At 51.0% G+C, this 24,192-nt stretch overlaps 1 protein-coding gene across 1 annotated transcript in view; it reads right to left on the bottom strand.

Moving 5' to 3' along the window:
• Window positions 1-18,103: 18,103 nt before the first annotated feature.
• Window positions 18,104-24,192, bottom strand: part of GPS2 (G protein pathway suppressor 2) — a 7,230-nt gene continuing 1,141 nt past the window's right edge. Inside the window, exons 6-7 of the mRNA XM_075332741.1 lie at window positions 18,431-18,514; window positions 18,104-18,349 (exon numbers count right to left, since the gene is read on the bottom strand). Coding sequence (XP_075188856.1) covers window positions 18,266-18,349; window positions 18,431-18,514 — 168 coding nt within the window. The 3' untranslated portion in view covers window positions 18,104-18,265. The remainder of the gene's footprint in view (window positions 18,350-18,430; window positions 18,515-24,192) is intronic.

The raw sequence follows: 24,192 nt of genomic DNA on the forward strand, positions 1-24,192 counted from the left end.
TGTAATACGTCTGTGTCATGTGTAATCTCCTGACCGCTCACTGTACGGTGTAATACGCCTGTGTCACGTGTAATCTCCTGACCGCTCCATATACGGTGTAATACGTCTGTGTCATGTGTAATCTCCTGACCGCTCACTGTACGGTGTAATACGCCTGTGTCATGTGTAATCTCCTGACCGCTAACTATACGGTGTAATACTCCTGTGTCACGTGTAATCTCCTGACCGCTCACTATACGGTGTAATACACCTGCGTCACATGTAATCTCCTGACTGCTCACTGTACGGTGTAATATGCCTGTGTCATGTGTAATCTCCTGACCGCTCACTGTACGGTGTAATACGTCTGTGTCATGTGTAATCTCCTGACCGCTCCCTATACGGTGTAATACGCCTGTGTCATGTGTAATCTCCTGACCGCTCACTGTACGGTGTAATACGCCTGTGTCATGTGTAATCTCCTCACTGTATGGTGTAATACGCCTGTGTCACGTGTAATCTCCTGACTGCTCACTGTATGGTGTAATACGCCTCTGTCAAGTGTAATCTCCTGACCGCTCACTGTACAGTGTAATACGCCTGTCATGTGTAATCTCCTGACCGCTCACTGTACGGTGTAATACGCCTGTGTCATGTGTAATCTGCTGACTGCTCACTGTACAGTGTAATACGCCTGTGTCATGTGTAATCTCCTCACTGTATGGTGTAATACGCCTGTGTCACGTGTAATCTCCTGACTGTTCACTGTACGGTGTAATATGCCTGTGTCATGTGTAATCTCCTGACCGCTCACTGTACAGTGTAACACGCCTGTGTCATGTGTAATCTGCTGACTGCTCACTGTACGGTGTAATACCCCTCTGTCATATGTAATCTCCTGAACGCTCACTGTACGGTGTAATACGCCTGTGTTATGTGTAATCTCCTGACCGCTCCCTATACGGTGTAATACGCCTGTGTCATGTGTAATCTCCTGACCGCTCACTGTACAGTGTAATACGCCTGTGTCATGTGTAATCTCCTAACTGCTCACTGTACAGTGTAATACGCCTGTGTCATGTGTAATCTAAATGCTCACTGTACGGTGTAATACGCCTGCATTATGTGTAATCTCCTGACCGCTAACTACACGGTGTAATACACCTGTGTCACGTGTAATCTCCTGACTGCTCACTGTACGGTGTAATACACCTGCGTCACGTGTAATCTCCTGACTGCTCACTGTACGGTGTAATACACCTGTGTTACGTGTAATCTCCTGACTGCTCACTGTACGGTGTAATACGCCTGCATTATGTGTAATCTCCTGACCGCTCCCTATACGGTGTAATACGCCTGTGTCATGTGTAATCTCCTGACTGCTCACTATACGGTGTAATATGCCTGTTGTGACAACATGGACACCCAATGCCTAGCATGGGTTAAAGTTTCTTAAAATTCAGCCAGACGTATTGTTCTTCTGTGTGTTAACTCATGTTTGCTAAACTATTGTTTGGGACCAGACCCTCTGAGCGTCCATTGTAATGTAGTTATGTATTGCTAATCTAATGTAAATTACCTTAGTAGCCATTGTCTAGTCTGTGCATTCCAGACTGCATGTAGATATTCTCAGTCTTTCTATCCATATCATTTAAATGAACATTATCCATGCAGCTTGAAATTCATCCAATAAGAGAAGCAACCTTGTACAACCCATCTGATAAGGCCACAGTATATACTAAGGGAAGGCTATGGCTATAAAAGGTGACTTCTTGGAGTCACCAGGTGGTTGATGGATACTGATGGATCCAGTCTAAGCTCTTAGGAGCTGGCTAGGGGATCATAACCAGGATACCTTGTGGACTCAGTCTAGGGACTTTGGCTCCGACTAGAGGATCACTTGGTACATGGCTTCAACCTAGGGACTCCGGTTCCGATTGGAGAATATATCCACAGTCTAGGGATTTCAACTCCAGCTGCCAGGATTATATCATCATACCAGAGACTACTTAAGGTGGAAACTCAGCTTGGGAAAACCCAATCATCTGACTACAGACTTTGCAGACCTCAGACAGCTTCCTAAATCTGGCGTTATTCCAGTCTCGGTGGGTGCCCACCAAAAGCGGGGTGCTGCTGGATTGGAGTAAATAGCCCTGGAACCTGTGAGGCATGGACATTCTAATCCCTGGTGAGCCAGCGGAAGGGTGAGACTCTGTTGCCTGTTACATTTGTGTGTTTTGCTGGTTATGTTTTATGTGCCGTTAAATATTTTGGGGATCCAATAAAGTCTTAATATTGTGATTCCCTCACCCTGTGTTGTCTGAGTAGTGTTCCGTCCACGGTTAAGGAGGTTGTGAGTTCAGTTGGGATGAGCACTGAGCCACGCTGTCTTTCTAAAGGCGGCCAGGGCAGCGGACAAGGGCACCCACTTAGCCCCGTGTCTCCACAATTGGTGTCAGCGGTGGGATACTACTCAGCCTGGGTTTTCCAGGGGAGCTGCAGAGGACTGGTGTTCGTGGACTCCGTCCAGGGTTCAACAACCAGGGAGGCACATAAGCATACCCAGCAGGCCATAGGGGAGGCATTCAGGTTTCGGACACTGCCATGTCCAACCCCACCAGCTCAGCCATGGGACAAGGACAAGAGAGGAGTTACGACCACTGCAGTAAATGGATGCTACAGGATCTGTGCCAGAGGCGAAAGATTGACTACAGGAACGCTGAGACTCGGTCAGACTTGATCCGGAAATTAGTCTGTTGGGATGCCCAGAATGATGCAGAGGAGGATGAGGATCCCGCCGATTTTGACCCAGAGGATTTAATCTATGTGCCACATCATGGATCTAGTGACAATTGGGAATCAACTTGGTCCAAAATGGCCCAAGCCACAGCGTTGTTGACTGCATTGGGGCCTAAATCCTCAAGAGAAGAGAGGGATTGTGTTCTGGAATATGTTTATGGGATTCCAGCTGCCGTACCACTAACACCAGCCGCTCGAGAAGGATGGTCCCGCTACCCAGCAGAAGCTGCACCAAAACAAAGGTCTGCAAACAGGGCCTGTGACTTGCCCAATCTACGGCGCTGTTATACATGTGGGCATCATGGACATATAGATAAAGATTGTCTCCAAAACAGAGGCCGCATGCTTGGAGCTCGTCTGCAAGTCCAACCAGTCAACATATGCCGAGATGAACCAACGAGACCTGAGGAATGCTACTCCCAAGAAACACCAATAGCTGAGGAAGTGGTTTACCCAGTCCACACCCTATGGCAGGCCGGACACCGTACACCAGCCAACCTCCATCCCCACATACAGACGGTCAAGGTCGGTGATATACAGGCTCAGGGACTTCGAGACATTGGATCTTCCATCACTCTGGTAAGCCCAGTTGTTGTTTCTCCAGAAGACCCTGTACCAGATTCCCAATTATCCATCTCCCTGGCTGAGGGCCAGCGCTCAGACGTCCCTCTGGCATGTGTGCAGTTGGACCTAAGGACCGACCCAGGGAAAGGTCGAGGTGGAGCTTATGGACACCGTCCCCACACCAGTTATTTTGGGAAATGACCAGGAAGAGGTTGATGTGAGACTTGTGGACAGCCTCCCTACACCTGATATTGTGGGAACCAACCAGGAAGCAATCGATGTGGGACTTGTGAACAGCCTCCCCCTACCTGTCATTGTGGAGACTGACCAGAGCAAGGCTGATATGGAGCCTATGAACAGCATCCCCACACCTGTTGTTTCGGGGACTAGCCAGGAGGAAGTTGAAGTGGGGTTCATGGATGGCCCCACCAAGCCTGTTGTTTCGGATACCACCCTGAGAGAAGTGAAAGTGGGGCTTGTGGATTACCTGCTCACACCAGTTATTTTGGAGTATGACCTAGGACGAGGACTATCCAGTCAGTTTGAAGCAGCCATCACCCACTTTGCAGTCAAGCAGGACCATGATGTAGATCTTTCTAACATCTTTTACAAAGATAATTCAGATTTCCAGTCTCTATCATCCACCTCTGAGCCAACAACCGTGAGTAAGCCTAACCACACTGTGGCTATTGACTGGGGGAGGATTGATAGTGGGAGATTTGTGCAAGCCCAACTCACAGGCCCCACCTTAGTGCTTGTCTGCAATATGGCTGCTCAACCTGGGGGAGGTAATCAGTGGGAGGTGTATAGATGCGAGCCTCTGTTGCTGACCTCACCATTAAAAAGGACAATGCCGTCAAGAGGAGAAGGGTGATCGGATACCCATCCTGTCTGGCTAATATTAAGAAGGGCGAGGAATGTGACGACATGGACACCCAATGCCTAGCATGGGTTAAAGTTTCTTAAAATTCAGCCAGACGTATTGTTCTTCTGTGTGCTAACTCATGTTTGCTAAACTATTGTTTGGGACCAGACCCTCTGAGCATTCATTGTAATGTAGTTGTGTATTGCTAATCTAATGTAAATTACCTTGGTAACCATTGTCTAGTCTGTGCATTCCAGACTACATGTAGATATTCTAAGTCTTTCTATCCACATCATTTAAATGAACATTATCCATGCAGCTTGAAATTCATCCAATAAGAGAAGCAACCTTGTACAACCCATCCGATAAGGCCACAGTATATACTAAGGGAAGGCTATGGCTATAAAAGGTGACTTCTTGGAGTCACCAGGTGGTTGATGGATACTGATGCATCCAGTCTAAGCTCTTAGGAGCTGGCTAGGGGATCATAACCAGGATACCTTGTGGACTCAGTCTAGGGACTTTGGCTCCGACTAGAGGATTACTTGGCAACATGGCTTCAACCTAGGGACTCCGGTTCCGATTGGAGACCATATCCACAGTCTAGGGATTTCGACTCCAGCTGCCAGGATTATATCCTCATACCAGAGACTACTTAAGGAGGAAACCCAGCTTGGCACAACCCAGACATCTGACTACAGACTTTGCAGACCTCAGATAGCTTCCTAAATCTGGCGTTATTCCAGTCTCAGTGGGTGCCCGCCAAAAGCGGGGTGCTGCTGGATTGGAGTAAATAGCCCTGGAACCTCTGAGGCACAGATATTCTAATCCCTGGTGAGCAGCGGAAGGGGGAGACTCTGTTGCCTGTTACATTTGTGTGTTTTGCTGGTTATGTCGTTAATATTTTGGGGATCCAATAAAGTCTTAATATTGTGATTCCCTCACCCTGTGTTGTCTGAGTAGTGTTCCGCCCACGGTTAAGGAGGCTGGCGTTCAGTTGGGATGAGCCCTGGGCCACGCTGTCTTTCTAAAGGCGGCTGGGCCAGCGGACGAGAGCACCCACTGAGCCCCGTGTCTCCACTCCTGTCATGTGTAATCTCCTGACCGCTCACTGTACGGTGTAATATTCCTGTGTCATGTATAATCTCCTGACCGCTCACTGTACGGTGTAATACTCCTGTGTCATGTGTAATCTCCTGACCGCTCACTGTACGGTGTAATACGCCTGTGTCACGTGTAATCTCCTGACCGCTCACTGTACGGTGTAATACTCCTGTGTCACGTGTAATCTCCTGACCGCTCACTGTACGGTGTAATACTCCTGTGTCACGTGTAATCTCCTGACCGCTCACTGTACGGTGTAATACTCCTGTGTCATGTGTAATCTCCTGACTGCTCACTGTACGGTGTAATACTCCTGTGTCACGTGTAATCTCCTGACCGCTCACTGTACGGTGTAATACTCCTGTGTCATGTGTAATCTCCTGACTGCTCACTGTACGGTGTTATACTCCTGTGTCATGTGTAATCTCCTGACCACTCACTAAACGTGACAAAGGCGTATTACACCGTACAGTGAGTGGTCAGGAGATTACACATGACACAGGAGTATTACACCGTACAGTGAGCGGTCAGGAGATTAAACGTGACACAGGCGTATTACACCGTACAATCTCCTGACCGCTCACTGTACGGTGTAATACTCCTGTGTCATGTGTAATCTCCTGACTGCTCACTGTACGGTGTAATACGCCTGTGTCATGTGTAATCTCCTGACTGCTCACTGTACAGTGTAATACGCCTGTGTCATGTGTAATCTCCTAACTGCTCACTGTACAGTGTAATACACCTGTGTTACGTGTAATCTCCTGACTGCTCACTGTACGGTGTAATACGCCTGCATTATGTGTAATCTCCTGACCGCTAACTACACGGTGTAATACGCCTGTGTCACGTGTAATCTCCTGACTGCTCACTGTACGCTGTAATACACCTGCGTCACGTGTAATCTCCTGACTGCTCACTGTACGGTGTAATACACCTGTGTTACGTGTAATCTCCTGACTGCTCACTGTACGGTGTAATACGCCTGCATTATGTGTAATCTCCTGACCGCTCCCTATACAGTGTAATACGCCTGTGTCATGTGTAATCTCCTGACTGCTCACTATACGGTGTAATATGCCTGTTGTGACAACATGGACACCCAATGCCTAGCATAGGTTAAAGTTTCTTAAAATTCAGCCAGACGTATTGTTCTTCTGTGTGCTAACTCATGTTTGCTAAACTATTGTTTGGGACCAGACCCTCTGAGCATTCATTGTAATGTAGTTGTGTATTGCTAATCTAATGTAAGAAGGGAATTTTGTTACTTACCGTAAATTCCTTTTCTTCTAGCTCTTATTGGGAGACCCAGACGATTGGGGTATAGCTACTGCCCTCTGGAGGCCACACAAAGCACTACATTAAAAGTGCAAGGCCCCTCCCCCTCTGGCTATACCCCCCCGTGGTATCACGGGTTCTCCAGTTTTAGTGCCAAAGCAAGAAGGAGGAAGCCAATAACTGGTTTAAACAAATTAACTCCGAATAACATCGGAGAACTGAAAAACCGTTCAACATGAACAACATGTGTACCCGCAAACAACAAAAAAACATCCCGAAGGACAACAGGGCGGGTGCTGGGTCTCCCAATAAGAGCTAGAAGAAAAGGAATTTACGGTAAGTAACAAAATTCCCTTCTTCTTCAGCGCTCTATTGGGAGACCCAGACGATTGGGACGTCCAAAAGCTGTCCCTGGGTGGGTAAATAAATACCTCATGTTAGAGCTGCAAAACAGCCCTCCCCTACGGGGAGGCAACTGCCGCCTGCAGGACTCTTCTACCTAAGCTGGCATCCGCCGAAGCATAGGTATGCACCTGATAATGCTTGGTGAAAGTGTGCAGACTGGACCAGGTAGCTGCCTGGCACACCTGTTGAGCCGAAGCCTGGTGACGTAATGCCCAGGACGCACCCACGGCTCTGGTTGAGTGGGCTTTTAGCCCTGAAGGAACCGGAAGCCCCGCAGAACGGTAGGCTTCAAGAATTGGTTCTTTGATCCATCGAGCCAGGGTGGCTTTAGAAGCCTGCAACCCCTTGCGCGGACCAGCGACAAGGACAAAAAGTGCATCGGAACGGCGTATGGGCGCCGTGCGGGAAATGTAGATTCTGAGTGCTCTCACCAGATCTAGCAAACGTAAGTCCTTTTCATACCGGTGAACCGGATGAGGGCAAAAAGAAGGCAAGGAAATATCCTGATTAAGATGAAAAGAGGATACGACCTTCGGAAGAAACTCCGGAATGGGGCGCAGCACAACCTTGTCCTGGTGGAACACCAGGAAGGGAGCCTTGGATGACAGAGCTGCCAGCTCAGACACTCGCCGAAGCGATGTGATGGCAACAAGAAACGCCACTTTCTGCGACAGCCGAGAAAAGGAAACTTCCTTCAGAGGCTCGAAGGGCGGCTTCTGGAGAGCAACTAGTACCCTGTTCAGATCCCATGGATCTAACGGTCGCTTGTACGGGGGCACAATATGACATACCCCCTGCAGGAACGTGCGCACCTTAGGAAGACGTGCTAGACGCTTCTGAAAAAACACGGATAGTGCCGAAACTTGCCCTTTAAGGGAGCTGAGCGACAAGCCCTTTTCTAACCCCGATTGCAGGAAAGAAAGAAACTTGGGTAATGCAAATGGCCAGGGAGACACTCCCTGGGCCGAGCACCAGGATAAGAAAATCTTCCACGTTCTGTGGTAGATCTTAGCAGAATTCGACTTTCTAGCTTGTCTCATTGTGGCAATCACTCCTTGAGATAATCCTGCAGATGCTAGGATCCAGGACTCAATGGCCACACAGTCAGGTTCAGGGCCGCAGAATTCTGATGGAAAAACGGCCCTTGGGACAGTAAGTCTGGTCGGTCTGGCAGTGACCACGGTCGACCGATCGTGAGATGCCACAGATCCGGATACCACGACCTCCTCGGCCAGTTTGGAGCGACGAGTATGATGCGGCTGCACTCGGATCTGATCTTGCGTAGCACTCTGGGCAAGAGCGCCAGAGGCGGAAACACGTAAGGGAGCTGAAACTGCGACCAATCTTGAACCAAGGCGTCTGCCGCCAGAGCTCTTTGATCGCGCGACCTCGCCATGAATGCCGGGACCTTGTTGTTGTGCCGGGATGCCATTAGGTCGACGTCCGGCACTCCCCAGCGGCGACAGATTTCCTGAAACACGTCCGGGTGAAGGGACCATTCCCCTGCGTCCATGCCCTGGCGACTGAGGAAGTCTGCTTCCCAGTTTTCTACGCCTGGGATGTGAACCGCGGATATGGTGGATGCTCTGTCCTCCACCCACATTAGAATGCGCCGGACTTCTTGGAAGGCTTGCCGACTGCGCGTCCCTCCTTGGTGGTTGATGTATGCCACCGCTGTGGAGTTGTCCGATTGGATTCGGATCTGCTTTCCTTCCAGCCACTGCTGGAAGGCCAGTAGGGCAAGATACACTGCTCTGATTTCCAGAACATTGATCTGAAGGGTGGACTCCTGCGGAGTCCACGTCCCCTGAGCCCTGTGGTGGAGAAACACTGCTCCCCACCCCGACAGACTCGCATCTGTCGTAACTACTGCCCAGGATGGGGGCAGGAAGGATCTTCCCTGAGATAATGAGGTGGGAAGGAGCCACCATTGTAGAGAGTCCTTGGCCGTCTGGGAAAGCGAGACTTTCCTGTCCAGGGACGTTGACTTCCCGTCCCATTGGCGGAGAATGTCCCATTGAAGTGGGCGCAGATGAAACTGCGCAAAGGGAACTGCTTCCATGGCTGCCACCATCTTCCCTAGGAAATGCATGAGGCGCCGCAAGGGATGCAACTGGCCCTGCAGAAGAGATTGCACCCCTGTCTGTAGTGACCGCTGCTTGTCCAGCGGAAGCTTCACTATCGCTGCTAGAGTATGAAACTCCATGCCAAGATACGTTAGTGACTGAGTCGGTGATAGGATCGACTTTGGAAAGTTGATGATCCATCCGAAAGACTGTAGAGTCTCCAGCGTAGCATTCAGGCTGTGCTGACATGCCTCCTGAGAGGGAGCTTTGACCAATAAGTCGTCTAGGTAAGGGATCACCGAGTGTCCCTGAGAGTGCAAGACTGCTACCACCGCCGCCATGACCTTGGTGAAGACCCGTGGGGCTGTCGCCAGACCAAATGGAAGAGCTACGAACTGAAAATGGTCGTCTCCTATCACAAAACGTAGAAAACGTTGATGTTCTGTAGCAATTGGCACGTGGAGATAAGCATCTTTGATGTCTATTGAGGCAAGGAAGTCTCCTCTGGACATTGAGGCAATGACAGAGCGGAGGGTTTCCATCCGGAACCTCCTGGCGTGCACATGTTTGTTGAGCCGTTTTAGGTCCAGAACAGGACGGAACGAGCCGTCCTTTTTTGGAACCACAAAGAGATTGGAGTAAAACCCTTGCCCTTGTTCCTGAGGAGGGACTGGGATAACCACTCCTTCCGCTTTTAGGGAATCCACCGCCTGCAGCAGAGCATCTGCTCGGTCTGGATGTGGGGAGGTTCTGAAGAACCGAGCTGGAGGACGAGAATTGAACTCGATTCTGTACCCGCGAGACAAAATGTCCGTCACCCACCGGTCTTTGACCTGTGACATCCAAATGCCGGAAAAGCGGGAGAGCCTGCCCCCGACCGGCGATGCGGAGGGGGGGGGCTGGAAGTCATGAGGTAGCCGCTTTGGAAGCGGTACCTCCATTTGCTTTCTTGGGGCGTGTGTGAGTCCGCCACGAATCTGAGTTTCTTTGCGTCCTCTGAGTCCCTTTGGACGAGGTAAATGGTGTCTTGCCCGAACCTCGAAAGGACTGAAACCTCTGCTGCCACTTTTTCTGCTGAGGTTTGGATGTTCTGGGTTGTGGTAAAGAGGAGTCTTTACCCTTGGACTGCTTAATGATGTCAGCCAATGGCTCGCCAAACAGTCTATCTCTAGACAAAGGCAAACTGGTTAAACATTTTTTGGAACCAGCATCTGCTTTCCAGTCCTTTAACCACAAGGCTCTGCGCAAAACTACCGAATTGGCGGACGCCATTGAGGTGCGACTGGTAGATTCTAGGACCGCATTGATAGCGTAAGACGCAAACGCCGACATCTGCGTGGTAAGGTGCGCCACTTGCGGCACTGCTGGATGTATGATAGCATCCACTTTTGCTAAGCCAGCTGAAATAGCCTGGAGTGCCCATACGGCTGCGAATGCCGGAGCAAACGACGCGCCTATAGCTTCATAGACAGATTTTAACCAAAGGTCCATCTGTCTGTCATTGGCATCTTTAAGTGAAGCGCCATCCTCCACTGCAACTATGGATCTAGCTGCAAGTTTGGAAATCGGGGGGTCTACCTTTGGACACTGTGTCCAGCGCTTGACCACCTCAGGGGGGAAAGGGAAACGCGTATCTTTAGATCGTTTAGAGAAACGCCTTTCTGGGTGAGCGTCGTGCTTCTGGATTGATTCTCTGAAGTCAGAGTGATCTAACAAAGCACTCAATTTACGCTTGGGATAAAGGAAACGAAACTTTTCCTGCTCCGCAGCCGCCTCTTCTGCTGAAGGGGCTGGGGGAGAAATATCCAACAGCCTATTGATGGCTGAGATAAGGTCGTTTACCATGGCATCCCCATCCGGGGTATCCAGGTTGAGAGGGGTTCCAGGAGTGGATTCCTGATCACTCTCATCAGACACATCACAGGGAGACTGATTGCGCTGAGACCCTGAGCAGTGTGAAGACGTCGAGGGTCTTTCCCAGCGAGCTCGCTTAGGGTGGCTGGGGCCATCATCTGAGTCATAATCCTCGGCCTGTGAAGCCGGGGACCCCCCTGTGGGCTGGATACATTCCAAGTAAGGGGGACCTGAGGACAGAGGCCTCGCCGTGCCCAGAGACTGAGCCCCATGCATAGATTGCAAGGTCTCAAGGATTTTTGCCATAGATACAGACATATTATCTGCAAAAACTGCAAAGTCTGTCCCTGTCACCGGGGCAGAACTTACAAGCGTCTCAGCCTGGGTCGCTACCTCTCCTGACTCCGGCTGGCGAAGCAGCACCGGGTCGGAGCATTGCACACAATGGGGGTCATCGGAGCCTGCTGGTAGATTAGCCCCACATGCAGCACACGCAGTATACACAGCCCTTTTTGCCTTGGCCGCCTTGCGTTTTGAGGATGACATGTTGCTGCTTCCACAGAGCGATCTGGGATATGCAGCCAGAAGCGCACCTCACAGTGCAAGTAATACAATAACTATATATCTGTACCCAGTACACTGATACACAGTGAGGCACTAGAGGGACCAGCACAGAAAAATCGCTTACCGCCCGCTTAAAAAGCGGGTGTGTGGTCGCCAGATAGCCCCTAGTCCAGGTCTCCCAGAGCCTTGCGTCCTTCCTCCAGCCAGGCATGCATGTAATGGCTGCCGGCGTCTCGAGAGAGGAAGGGGGGCGGGCCCTGGGCGTTCCTGGCCAAGAGCGGGAAGCCTGCTTCCCTCTGTGCCAAGTGAGAGGGCTGGAGCATGTAAATCAGGCTCCAGCCCTCGTCGCTGCTAGCGAACAGCGTCTCTCCCCTACCCTGAATGACAGGGTGGGGGCGGGAACGAAACGGAGCTGCCGGCGTCCTAGGCCCAAAAAGCCGGGGACTAAATTTATAACCGCCGCCGCCGTAAAAGCGCGGACGGCGGATCCCCGGCGCACCACAAGTCACAGCAGCGCCGCCCGGTCCAGAGGGGGTCGGCGCTGCGTTCCCAAACACAAACAATCCCCCAGTAATCTGTAGGGACACCAACTCCACGTTGCGGTCCCCGGCGCACTACAACACCCAGCCAGCCCGGAGTGTGTCTGTGCCTGCCGGGGACACAGAGTACCTGTATGATGCAGGGCCTGTCCCTGATCGTACTCCTGCTCCGTCTCCATCAGGTTCTAATGGGTCTGTGGATGGAGCCCGGCATCAGAGCTGAGAGGCCGGCAGGATCCCACTTCCACAGAGCCCTACCAGGGGATGTGGAAGGAAAACAGCATGTCAGGCTCCAGCCCTGTACCAGCAATAGGTACCTCAACCTTACAACACCATCCAGGGGTGAGAAGGGAGCATGCTGGGGACACTATATGTGTCCTCTTTTCTTCCATCCGAAACAGTCAGCAGCTACTGCTGACTAAAATCTGTGGAGCTATGCATGGAATGTCTGACCTCCTTCGCACACAAAGCTAAAACTGGAGAACCCGTGATACCACGGGGGGGTATAGCCAGAGGGGGAGGGGCCTTGCACTTTTAATGTAGTGCTTTGTGTGGCCTCCAGAGGGCAGTAGCTATACCCCAATCGTCTGGGTCTCCCAATAGAGCGCTGAAGAAATTACCTTAGTAACCATTGTCTAGTCTGTGCATTCCAGACTACATGTAGATATTCTAAGTCTTTCTATCCACATCATTTAAATGAACATTATCCATGCAGCTTGAAATTCATCCAATAAGAGAAGCAACCTTGTACAACCCATCCGATAAGGCCACAGTATATACTAAGGGAAGGCTATGGCTATAAAAGGTGACTTCTTGGAGTCACCAGGTGGTTGATGGATACTGATGGATCCAGTCTAAGCTCTTAGGAGCTGGCTAGGGGATCATAACCAGGATACCTTGTGGACTCAGTCTAGGGACTTTGGCTCCGACTAGAGGATTACTTGGCAACATGGCTTCAACCTAGGGACTCCGGTTCCGATTGGAGACCATATCCACAGTCTAGGGATTTCGACTCCAGCTGCCAGGATTATATCCTCATACCAGAGACTACTTAAGGAGGAAACCCAGCTTGGGACAACCCAGACATCTGACTACAGACTTTGCAGACCTCAGATAGCTTCCTAAATCTGGCGTTATTCCAGTCTCAGTGGGTGCCCGCCAAAAGCGGGGTGCTGCTGGATTGGAGTAAATAGCCCTGGAACCTCTGAGGCACGGATATTCTAATCCCTGGTGAGCAGCGGAAGGGGGAGACTCTGTTGCCTGTTACATTTGTGTGTTTTGCTGGTTATGTCGTTAATATTTTGGGGATCCAATAAAGTCTTAATATTGTGATTCCCTCACCCTGTGTTGTCTGAGTAGTGTTCCGCCCACGGTTAAGGAGGCTGGCGTTCAGTTGGGATGAGCCCTGGGCCACGCTGTCTTTCTAAAGGCGGCTGGGCCAGCGGACGAGAGCACCCACTGAGCCCCGTGTCTCCACACCTGTCATGTGTAATCTCCTGACCGCTCACTGTACGGTGTAATATTCCTGTGTCATGTATAATCTCCTGACCGCTCACTGTACGGTGTAATACTCCTGTGTCATGTGTAATCTCCTGACCGCTCACTGTACGGTGTAATACGCCTGTGTCACGTGTAATCTCCTGACCGCTCACTGTACGGTGTAATACTCCTGTCATGTGTAATCTCCTGACCGCTCACTGTACGGTGTAATACTCCTGTGTCACGTGTAATCTCCTGACCGCTCACTGTACGGTGTAATACGCCTGTGTCACGTGTAATCTCCTGACCGCTCACTGTACGGTGTAATACGCCTGTGTCACGTGTAATCTCCTGACCGCTCACTGTACGGTGTAATACGCCTGTGTCACGTGTAATCTCCTGACCGCTCACTATACGGTGTAATACGCCTGTGTCATGTGTAATCTCCTGACCGCTCACTGTACGGTGTAATACGCCTGTGTCACGTGTAATCTCCTGACCGCTCACTGTACGGTGTAATACGCCTGTGTCACGTTTAATCTCCTGACCACTCACTGTACGGTGTAATACTCCTGTGTCATGTGTAATCTCCTGACCGCTCACTATACGGTGTAATATGCCTGTGTCATGTGTAATCTCCTGACCGCTCACTGTACGGTGTAATACGCCTGTGTCATGTGTAATCTCCTGACTGCTCACTGTACAGTGTAATATGCCTGTGTCACGTGTAATCTCCTGACCGCTCACTGTACGGTGTAATACGCCTGTGTCACGTGTAATCTCCTGACTGCTCACTGTACGGTGTAATACTCCTGTGTCATGTGTAATCTCCTGACCGCTCACTGTACGGTGTAATACGCCTGTGTCATGTGTAATCTCCTGACCGCTCACTGTACGGTGTAATACTCCTGTGTCATGTGTAATCTCCTGACCGCTCACTGTACAGTGTAATACGCCTGTGTCATGTGTAATCTCCTGACCGCTCACTGTACGGTGTAATACGCCTGTGTTGTATATATCTTCTGACTGTTGCCGCTTTCACATTGTTTCTGGAACTATACAAGGTGGGGGAAATCCCTCTGGTCACCCATGGAGAGAGACTTGTACGGAGCAGCTTCCATATTGTTTCTGGCCCTATACGAGGTGGGGAAAATCTCCCTGGTCACCTATGGAGAGAAAACTGTATGGAACGGTTTCCATATTGTTTCCGGTCCTATACGAGGTGGGGAACATCTCCTGTCATGGAGGGAGCACTGTGAAGACCAGCTTCCGTATAGTTGCCTGTCCTATACAAAGCGGGGGCACCTCTTGTGGAGGCACGAGGTTCAGTAGGTTTTTCGGCCGCTGGGCTGGCTATCTTTAGAAATACCGCAGCGACCAGGGCTCATCCCACTGAATGCCTGCACTTCTTTCCTGTGGGCAGAACATACAGCAGGTGAAGGTTACCATACTCCAGTAGACTTTATTGGGTTGCCAACAGTCATCAGCATATAGTGCATTCCAAGAAAGATCACAAGCAATTACAACCAACAGCGTCTCACACCTCCGCTGGTCGGGCAGTCCTTAGAATCTCTGTGACCTCGGAGCTTACAGGGCCAACTATCCCAGCCAGCAGCACCCTACTTTTGGCAGGCACCCACTGAGAGGTTATGGCGGCAAGCTTAGGAAGCTGATCGAATACAGCAAAGTATGTAGCCAAATGACCGGGGTTCAGTGTTGGGCAGTGGAACATTTCTGTAATCTTCCAGCTGGATCCATGGACTCTAGGCTGAAGTCCTGTAGAATGACACTGGTAACTGGAGCAAGGCCCTTTAAATATCCCTCAGTTCCCATTCCAGGTTATTGTGTCGTTCAGGACTGGTGGGAGATGGCTGTTCCCTCATTGGTTGCTAGCTCAATCCGGCTGCATAATTGTCATCTGAATTATAGTGTCTAAGAGGGCTGAGGCAATCCATGATCAGCAGGCATTCCACAAATTAGCAGACAAAAGGGGAGTTCCAGACAGTCTAACGTGAAACAATGGCTAATGTCTCTTGATTTACCGTACAAAGGAACCATTTGTCTGCCATAATTAAGAATGGTTCATCCTCACACAAATGGCCAGATAGATGCTTAGATGTCACATTCTTTCCCCTTTGTAACGCTCGTACCAGTAGCCCCTGTCCTGCTCGCCTCCCCTGGTGGGGACGCTAGTACGCTCACGTTCCCGGCTGTTCAGCAATAGCTCAGTCTCTGGTCCATGCTGCTGCTTCCTGGGGCCTTCACATGCCACAGGTCTCCTGAGATTGCTCTAAGGGCACACGTATCTTGTTATAAAGGTCCTATGACTGAAAGGCATCAGGAACTTAAAGTACCTTCCCCTTAAGAGAGGTACCTGTTCAATGTGGTCTATACGTTGCTAGTTCTCAAGTCCCTACGTGCTACGGCTATTGAATGCTGTATTCCACATTGCTAATACCGTTCTTTGTTTCAGTACCTGATGTATCCATGCTGCATCTTACCCTATTGGGCAGGTCTGCTACATAGATACCGGATCATCGAGCTTGCCCTGGTGGCTGAGGGGGCTTTTATCCAGCTTCTCCTGGTGGCTGAGGGGGCTTTTATCCAGCTTGCCCTGGTGGCTGAGGGGGCTTTTATCCAGCTTGCCCTGGTGGCTGAGGGGGCTTTTATCCAGCTTGCCCTGGTGGCTGAGGGGGCTTTTATCCAGCTTGTCCTGGTGGCTGAGGGGGCTTTTATCCAGCTTGTCCTGGTGGCTGAGGGGGCTTTTATCCAGCTTGTCCTGGTGGCTGAGGGGGCTTTTATCCAGCTTGTCCTGGTGGCTGAGGGGGCTTTTATCCAGCTTGTCCTGGTGGCTGAGGGGGCTTTTATCCAGCTTGCCCTGGTGGCTGAGGGGGCTTTTATCCAGCTTGCCCTGGTGGCTGAGGGGGCTTTTATCCAGCTTGCCCTGGTGGCTGAGGGGGCTTTTATCCAGCTTGTCCTGGTGGCTGAGGGGGCTTTTATCCAGCTTGTCCTGGTGGCTGAGGGGGCTTTTATCCAGCTTGTCCTGGTGGCTGAGGGGGCTTTTATCCAGCTTGTCCTGGTGGCTGAGGGGGCTTTTATCCAGCTTGCCCTGGTGGCTGAGGGGGCTTTTATCCAGCTTGCCCTGGTGGCTGAGGGGGCTTTTATCCAGCTTGCCCTGGTGGCTGAGGGGGCTTTTATCCAGCTTGTCCTGGTGGCTGAGGGGGCTTTTATCCAGCTTGTCCTGGTGGCTGAGGGGGCTTTTATCCAGCTTGTCCTGGTGGCTGAGGGGGCTTTTATCCAGCTTGTCCTGGTGGCTGAGGGGGCTTTTATCCAGCTTGTCCTGGTGGCTGAGGGGGCTTTTATCCAGCTTGTCCTGGTGGCTGAGGGGGCTTTTATCCAGCTTGCCCTGGTGGCTGAGGGGGCTTTTATCCAGCTTGTCCTGGTGGCTGAGGGGGCTTTTATCCAGCTTGCCCTGGTGGCTGAGGGGGCTTTTATCCAGCTTGCCCTGGTGGCTGAGGGGGCTTTTATCAAGCTTGTCCTGGTGGCTGAGGGGGCTTTTATCCAGCTTGCCCTGGTGGCTGAGGGGGCTTTTATCCAGCTTGCCCTGGTGGCTGAGGGGGCTTTTATCCAGCTTGTCCTGGTGGCTGAGGGGGCTTTTATCCAGCTTGCCCTGGTGGCTTTTATCCAGCTTGCCCTGGTGGCTGAGGGGGCTTTTATCCAGCTTGTCCTGGTGGCTGAGGGGGCTTTTATCCAGCTTGTCCTGGTGGCTGAGGGGGCTTTTATCCAGCTTGTCCTGGTGGCTGAGGGGGCTTTTATCCAGCTTGTCCTGGTGGCTGAGGGGCTTTTATCCAGCTTGTCCTGGTGGCTGTGGGGGCTTTTATCCAGCTTGTCCTGGTGGCTGAGGGGGCTCTTATCCAGCTTGCCCTGGTGGCTGAGGGGGCTTTTATCCAGCTTGTCCTGGTGGCTGAGGGGGCTTTTATCCAGCTTGTCCTGGTGGCTGAGGGGGCTTTACGGATACAGGACAACAGTCGCCCTTCTCCACACTGTGGGTGTTTCTGCCAGGTGGGAGGTGAAGGTGTAGATGGGGTTATTTTGGGAGGGCTGGGATCTGCGACCAGATGCTGCTACTACAGTCGTGGATCATCTTATTCTGTACGGGGCACAGCCATATCCGCTCTGCTGGATCTTCTATCTTCCTTGGTGGCAGACTGCATGGTGGTGTGTTCACTTTATTCTTAGGGGACCGCTGTCTGAGCTGTATATACAGGTTACATATACTAGAGGTTGCAAGAGCCACCAATAGCATCATGTTCTCCCACCAGTGTGACATTAATCATTGCTAGTATGAGACAACATGAGTGGAAGAAAAGCGCCAGCTAAATAGGAAAGGGTTCTTTACAGTTAGAGCGGTCAGACTGTGGAATGCCGACCACAAGAGGTAGTAATGGCAGATACTATAACAGCTTTTATATCAGGGGGAGGATTCCTCAGTACTCATAACATTGTTGGTTATAAATGACTTAGTGACTAAATGTAGAACTGGTGGAGGAAGGTTGAACTGGATGGACCTAGGTCTTTTTTCAACCTTAGTAACATCACAACTCATCTCTAGGACACATAAAATCTCTTTATTGCCCTCCCCCCGAGACTGCTGGAAGCAGCGGACTGCTTGTGTCCATTAGGATAAAAGCTGGGGTGTTTGGGGCGCGATGGCAGATCTGAACTGTAGGAGGATCTGGCAGATCCGGGGAAGACCTGGAGATGAACACTTATTTGTGGTAGAATCGTTGGTTCTGTCCGTGTTGCATGAATGGAAGGCGAGGAGTTGGCTGTGGAGATGCCTGGAAGCCGGACTGTGAGAGAAGGCAAAGAAGGCAGTTACCGTCGTGTCCTAGCCCGCCGGCGGAGCTTTCTTCCAGCCCCAGTCTACTTACCGTATGTGGCTGCTGTGGTGGGGTCCCATGTGGGTATCCTCCGGGAGAAGCGGAGCGTGGGGGGTGGGAATACGACAGGGTAGACTGAAAAGACAAAAAGCATCTGGTTGTCTCACTGACATGAAATCACAAGAAACCTCTCCCGTTTCAGTCATTTAGGAACCAAAATTATTTCTATTTGCCAAATGCCAGAATAATGAGAGAGGGGGAATGTTTTCGGCCATTTTTATTCCTCTCTGCACAGTGACGTTCCTCCATGTCGTATTTGGTGGCATTGCCCTTACACTGTGTGACTTGGGGGAAACGTTTTGGATCCTTCCAGAAGTTTCTCACCATAGTTGGTAGAATTTGGGCCGATTCCTCCTGAGAGATCTGGATTAGCGGAGCCATGTTTGGAAGTCACCGCCTGCTCCGGCCTTATCAGCTTTGCCCATACATTTTCCATAGGATTGAGATCAGGGCATTGTGATGGCCACTCCAAAACATTGACTTTGTTCTCCTTAATCCACCTTGTAACCAGTTTGGCAGTAGCTTCAGGTCATTGTCCATTTGGAAGACCCATTTCCGCTCAAGTTTTTAGATGTTCTTCAGTATTGCCACAATCTTCTTTCCTCATGATGTATCTATTTTGTGAAGTCACCGGTCGCTCCTGCAGCAAAACAACCCCACACCATGATGCTGCCCCCGTGTTTCACAATAGGGCTTTTCCCTTTTTCCTCCAAACGTAACAATGGTCATTATGGCAAAACAGTTCAATTTTGGTGTCAGACCACAGGACGTCTCCACATATTAAGGTCTTTCTTCATGTGCGCAATTGTAAACATTATTCTGGATTTTTCTGTTTCTTTTGGAGTAATGGCTTCTTCTGGCAGAGCGGGCTTTCAGCCCATGTTGATACAGGAGTCGTTTTGTTGTGGATAATGACACAATATTACCAGCTTCCACCAGCATCTTCACAAGGTCTTTTGTTCTTGGGTTGATCTGCACATGTCTGACCAGAGCCCGTTCATCTCTGGTGCACAGAACCCGTCTCCTTCCTGAGCAGTATGATGGCCGGACATTCCCATCTTGTCTGTACTTGTGTATAATTGTTTGTACAGATGAACGAGGCTCCTTCAGGAATCTGGAAATTGCCCCAAGGATGAACCAGACTTGTGCGTGTCCACAATTATCCTGAGATCTTGGCTGATTTCTTTTGACTTTTCCATGATGCTTCACTAAGAAACCGTGTGTTTCAGGCGTGCAATACAATACATCCACAGGTGTGTCTAATTAACTCAGATGTAGTCAATAAACCAATCAGAAGCTTCCAAAGACATGACATCATAATATGGGCGGTCCCATACTGTTTAGAGGAATAGTATTCTTAGTGTATGGAAAGTTTTCACTTTGCAGAAAGTAATAAAAATGCATGGAAACATTCTCTCTCATTATTCTGGCATTTGGCAAAAAGAAATAATTTTGGTTCCTAATTGACCTAAAATGGGAGAAAAACCTGCAGATGTGTCTGTATAGAGAGCGGAGAGAAAAACCTGCAGATGTGTCTGTATAGAGAGCGGAGAGAAAAACCTGAAGATGTGTCTGTATAGAGAGCGGAGAGAAAAACCTGCAGATGTGTCTGTATAGAGAGGAGAGAAAAACCTGCAGATGTGTCTGTACAGAAAGCGGAGGAAAAACATGCAGATGTGTCTGTACAGAGCGGAGGGAAAACCTGCAGATGTGTCTGTATAGAGAGCGGAGAGAAAACCTGCAGATGTGTCTGTATAGAGAGCGGAGAGAAAAACCTGCAGATGTGTCTGTATAGAGAGCGGAGGAAAAAACCTGCAGATGTGTCTATAGAGAGCAGAGAGAAAAACCTGCAGATGTGTCTATATAGAGAGGAGGGAAAACCTGCAGATGTCTGTATAGAGAGCGGAGGAAAAAACCTGCAGATGTGTCTGTATAGAGCGGAGAGAAACCTGCAGATGTGTCTGTATAGAGCGGAGAGAAAAACCTGCAGATGTGGCTGTATAGAGAGCGAAGGGAAAAACCTGCAGATGTGTCTGTAGAGAGAGCGAAGGGAAAAACCTGCAGATGTGTCTGTATAGAGAGCGGAGAGAAAAACCTGCAGATGTGTCTGTATAGAGAGCGGAGGAAAAAACCTGCATATGGGTCTGTATAGAGAGCGGAGGGGAAAACCTGCAGATGTGTCTATATAGAGAGGAGGGAAAACCTGCAGATGTCTGTATAGAGAGCGGAGGAAAAAACCTGCAGATGTGTCTGTATAGAGCGGAGAGAAACCTGCAGATGTGTCTGTATAGAGCGGAGAGAAAAACCTGCAGATGTGGCTGTATAGAGAGCGAAGGGAAAAACCTGCAGATGTGTCTGTAGAGAGAGCGAAGGGAAAAACCTGCAGATGTGTCTGTAGAGAGAGCGAAGGGAAAAACCTGCAGATGTGTCTGTAGAGAGAGCAAAGGGAAAAACCTGCAGATGTGTCTGTATAGAGAGCGGAGGGAAAAACCTGCAGATGTGTCTGTATAGAGCGGAGGGAAAAACCTGCAGATGTGTCTGTACTGAGAGCGGAGGAAAAACCTGCAGATGTGTCTGTACAGAGAGCGGAGGGGAAAACCTGCAGATGTGTCTGTATAGAGAGCGGAGGGAAAAACCTGCAGATGTGTCTGTATAGAGAGTGGAGGGAAAAACCTGCAGATGTGTCTAATCCAAGCGTGTGATGGAGTGGCACACTAACAGCGAGACAGCGAGAGGAGCGCACAGTCCACAATAACAGCGAGACAGCGGGAAGAGCGCACAGTCAAAAATAACAGCGAGACAGCGGGAAGAGCGCACAGTCCACAATAACAGCGAGACAGCGGGAAGAGCGCACAGTCCACAATAACAGCGGGAGGAGCGCACAGTCCACAATAACAGCGAGACAGTGGGAAGAGCGCACAGTCCACAATAACAGCGAGACAGCGGGAAGAGCGCACAGTCCACAATAACAGCGGGAGGAGCGCACAGTCCACAATAACAGCGAGACAGTGGGAAGAGCGCACAGTCCACAATAACAGCGAGACAGTGGGAAGAGTGCACAGTCCACAATAACAGCGAGACAGCGGGAGGAGCGCACAGTCCACAATAACAGCGAGACAGCGGGAAGAGCGCACAGTCCACAATAACAGCGAGACAGTGGGGAGAGCGCACAGTCCACAATAACAGCGAGACAGTGGGGAGAGCGCACAGTCCACAATAACAGCGAGACAGCGGGAGGAGCGCACAGTCCACAATAACAGCGAGACAGCGGGAAGAGCGCACAGTCCACAATAACAGCGAGACAGAGGGAAGAGCGCACAGTCCACAATAACAGCGAGACAGTGGGGAGAGCGCACAGTCCACAATAACATCGAGACAGTGGGAAGAGCGCACAGTCCACAATAACAGCGAGACAGTGGGAAGAGCGCACAGTCCACAATAACAGCGAGACAGTGGGAAGAGCGCACAGTCCACAATGACAGCGAGACAGCGGGACGAGCGCACAGTCCACAATAACAGCGAGACAGTGGGAAGAGCGCACAGTCCACAATAACAGCGAGACAGCGGGAAGAGCGCACAGTCCACAATAACAGCGAGACAGTGGGAAGAGCGCACAGTCCACAATAACAGCGAGACAGTGGGACGAGCGCACAGTCCACAATAACAGCGAGACAGTGGGACGAGCGCACAGTCCACAATAACAGCGAGACAGTGGGAAGAGCGCACAGTCCACAATAACAGCGAGACAGTGGGACGAGCGCACAGTCCACAATAACAGCGAGACAGTGGGACGAGCGCACAGTCCACAATAACAGCGAGACAGCGGGAAGAGAGCACAGTCCACAATAACAGCGAGACAGCGGGAGGAGCGCACAGTCCACAATAACAGCGAGACAGTGGGAAGAGCGCACAGTCCACAATGACAGCGAGACAGTGGGAAGAGCGCACAGTCCACAATAACAGCGAGACAGCGGGAAGAGCGCACAGTCCACAATAACAGCGAGACAGTGGGAAGAGCGCACAGTCCACAATAACAGCGAGACAGTGGGGAGAGCGCACAGTCCACAATAACAGCGAGACAGTGGGGAGAGCGCACAGTCCACAATAACAGCGAGACAGTGAGAAGAGCGCACAGTCCACAATAACAGCGAGACAGTGGGGAGAGCGCACAGTCCACAATAACAGCGAGACAGTGGGAAGAGCGCACAGTCCACAATAACAGCGAGACAGCGGGAAGAGCGCACAGTCCACAATAACAGCGAGACAGCAGGAAGAGAGCACAGTCCACAATAACAGCGAGACAGCGGGAAGAGCGCACAGTCCACAATAACAGCGAGACAGTGGGAAGAGCGCACAGTCCACAATAACAGCGAGACAGCGAGAAGAGCGCACAGTCCACAATAACAGCGAGACAGTGGGAGGAGCGCACAGTCCACAATAACAGCGAGACAGCGGGGAGAGCGCACAGTCCACAATAACAGCGAGACAGCGGGGAGAGCGCACAGTCCACAATAACAGCGAGACAGTGGGAGGAGCGCACAGTCCACAATAACAGCGAGACAGTGGGAAGAGCGCACAGTCCACAATAACAGCGAGACAGCGGGAGGAGCGCACAGTCCACAATAACAGCGAGACAGTGGGGAGAGCGCACAGTCCACAATAACAGCGAGACAGCGGGAGGAGCGCACAGTCCACAATAACAGCGAGACAGTGGGAGGAGCGCACAGTCCACAATAACAGCGAGACAGTGGGAAGAGCGCACAGTCCACAATAACAGCGAGACAGTGGGAGGAGCGCACAGTCCACAATAACAGCGAGACAGTGGGAAGAGCGCACAGTCCACAATAACAGCGAGACAGCGGGAGGAGCGCACAGTCCACAATAACAGCGAGACAGCGGGAAGAGTGCACAGTCCACAATAACAGCGAGACAGTGGGAAGAGCGCACAGTCCACAATGACAGCGAGACAGCGGGAAGAGCGCACAGTCCACAATAACAGCGATACAGTGGGGAGAGCGCACAGTCCACAATAACAGCGAGACAGCGGGAGGAGCGCACAGTCCACAATAACAGCGAGACAGCGGGAAGAGCGCACAGTCCACAATAACAGCGAGACAGCGGGAGGAGCGCACAGTCCACAATAACAGCGAGACAGCGGGAGGAGCGCACAGTCCACAATAACAGCGAGACAGCGGGAAGAGCGCACAGTCCACAATAACAGCGAGACAGCGGGAGGAGCGCACAGTCCACAATAACAGCGAGACAGTGGGAAGAGCGCACAGTCCACAATAACAGCGAGACAGTGGGAAGAACGCACAGTCCACAATAACAGCGAGACAGCGGGAGGAGCGCACAGTCCACAATAACAGCGAGACAGCGGGAAGAGCGCACAGTCCACAATAACAGCGAGACAGTGGGAAGAACGCACAGTCCACAATAAAAGCGAGACAGTGGGAAGAGCGCACAGTCCACAATAACAGCGAGACAGCGGGAGGAGCGCACAGTCCACACTAACAGCGAGACAGTGGGAGGAGCGCACAGTCCACAATAACAGCGAGACAGCGGGAAGAGCGCACAGTCCACAATAACAGCGAGACAGTGGGAAGAGCGCACAGTCCACAATAACAGCGAGACAGCGGGAGGAGCGCACAGTCCACAATAACAGCGAGACAGCGGGAGGAGCGCACAGTCCACAATGACAGCGAGACAGTGACCAATGTGAATGTGTGTACTCAGGAATGACACTAGTGGTC

The sequence above is a fragment of the Anomaloglossus baeobatrachus genome, unplaced genomic scaffold, assembly GCF_048569485.1.
Source record: "Anomaloglossus baeobatrachus isolate aAnoBae1 unplaced genomic scaffold, aAnoBae1.hap1 Scaffold_453, whole genome shotgun sequence".
NCBI lineage: Eukaryota > Metazoa > Chordata > Amphibia > Anura > Aromobatidae > Anomaloglossus > Anomaloglossus baeobatrachus.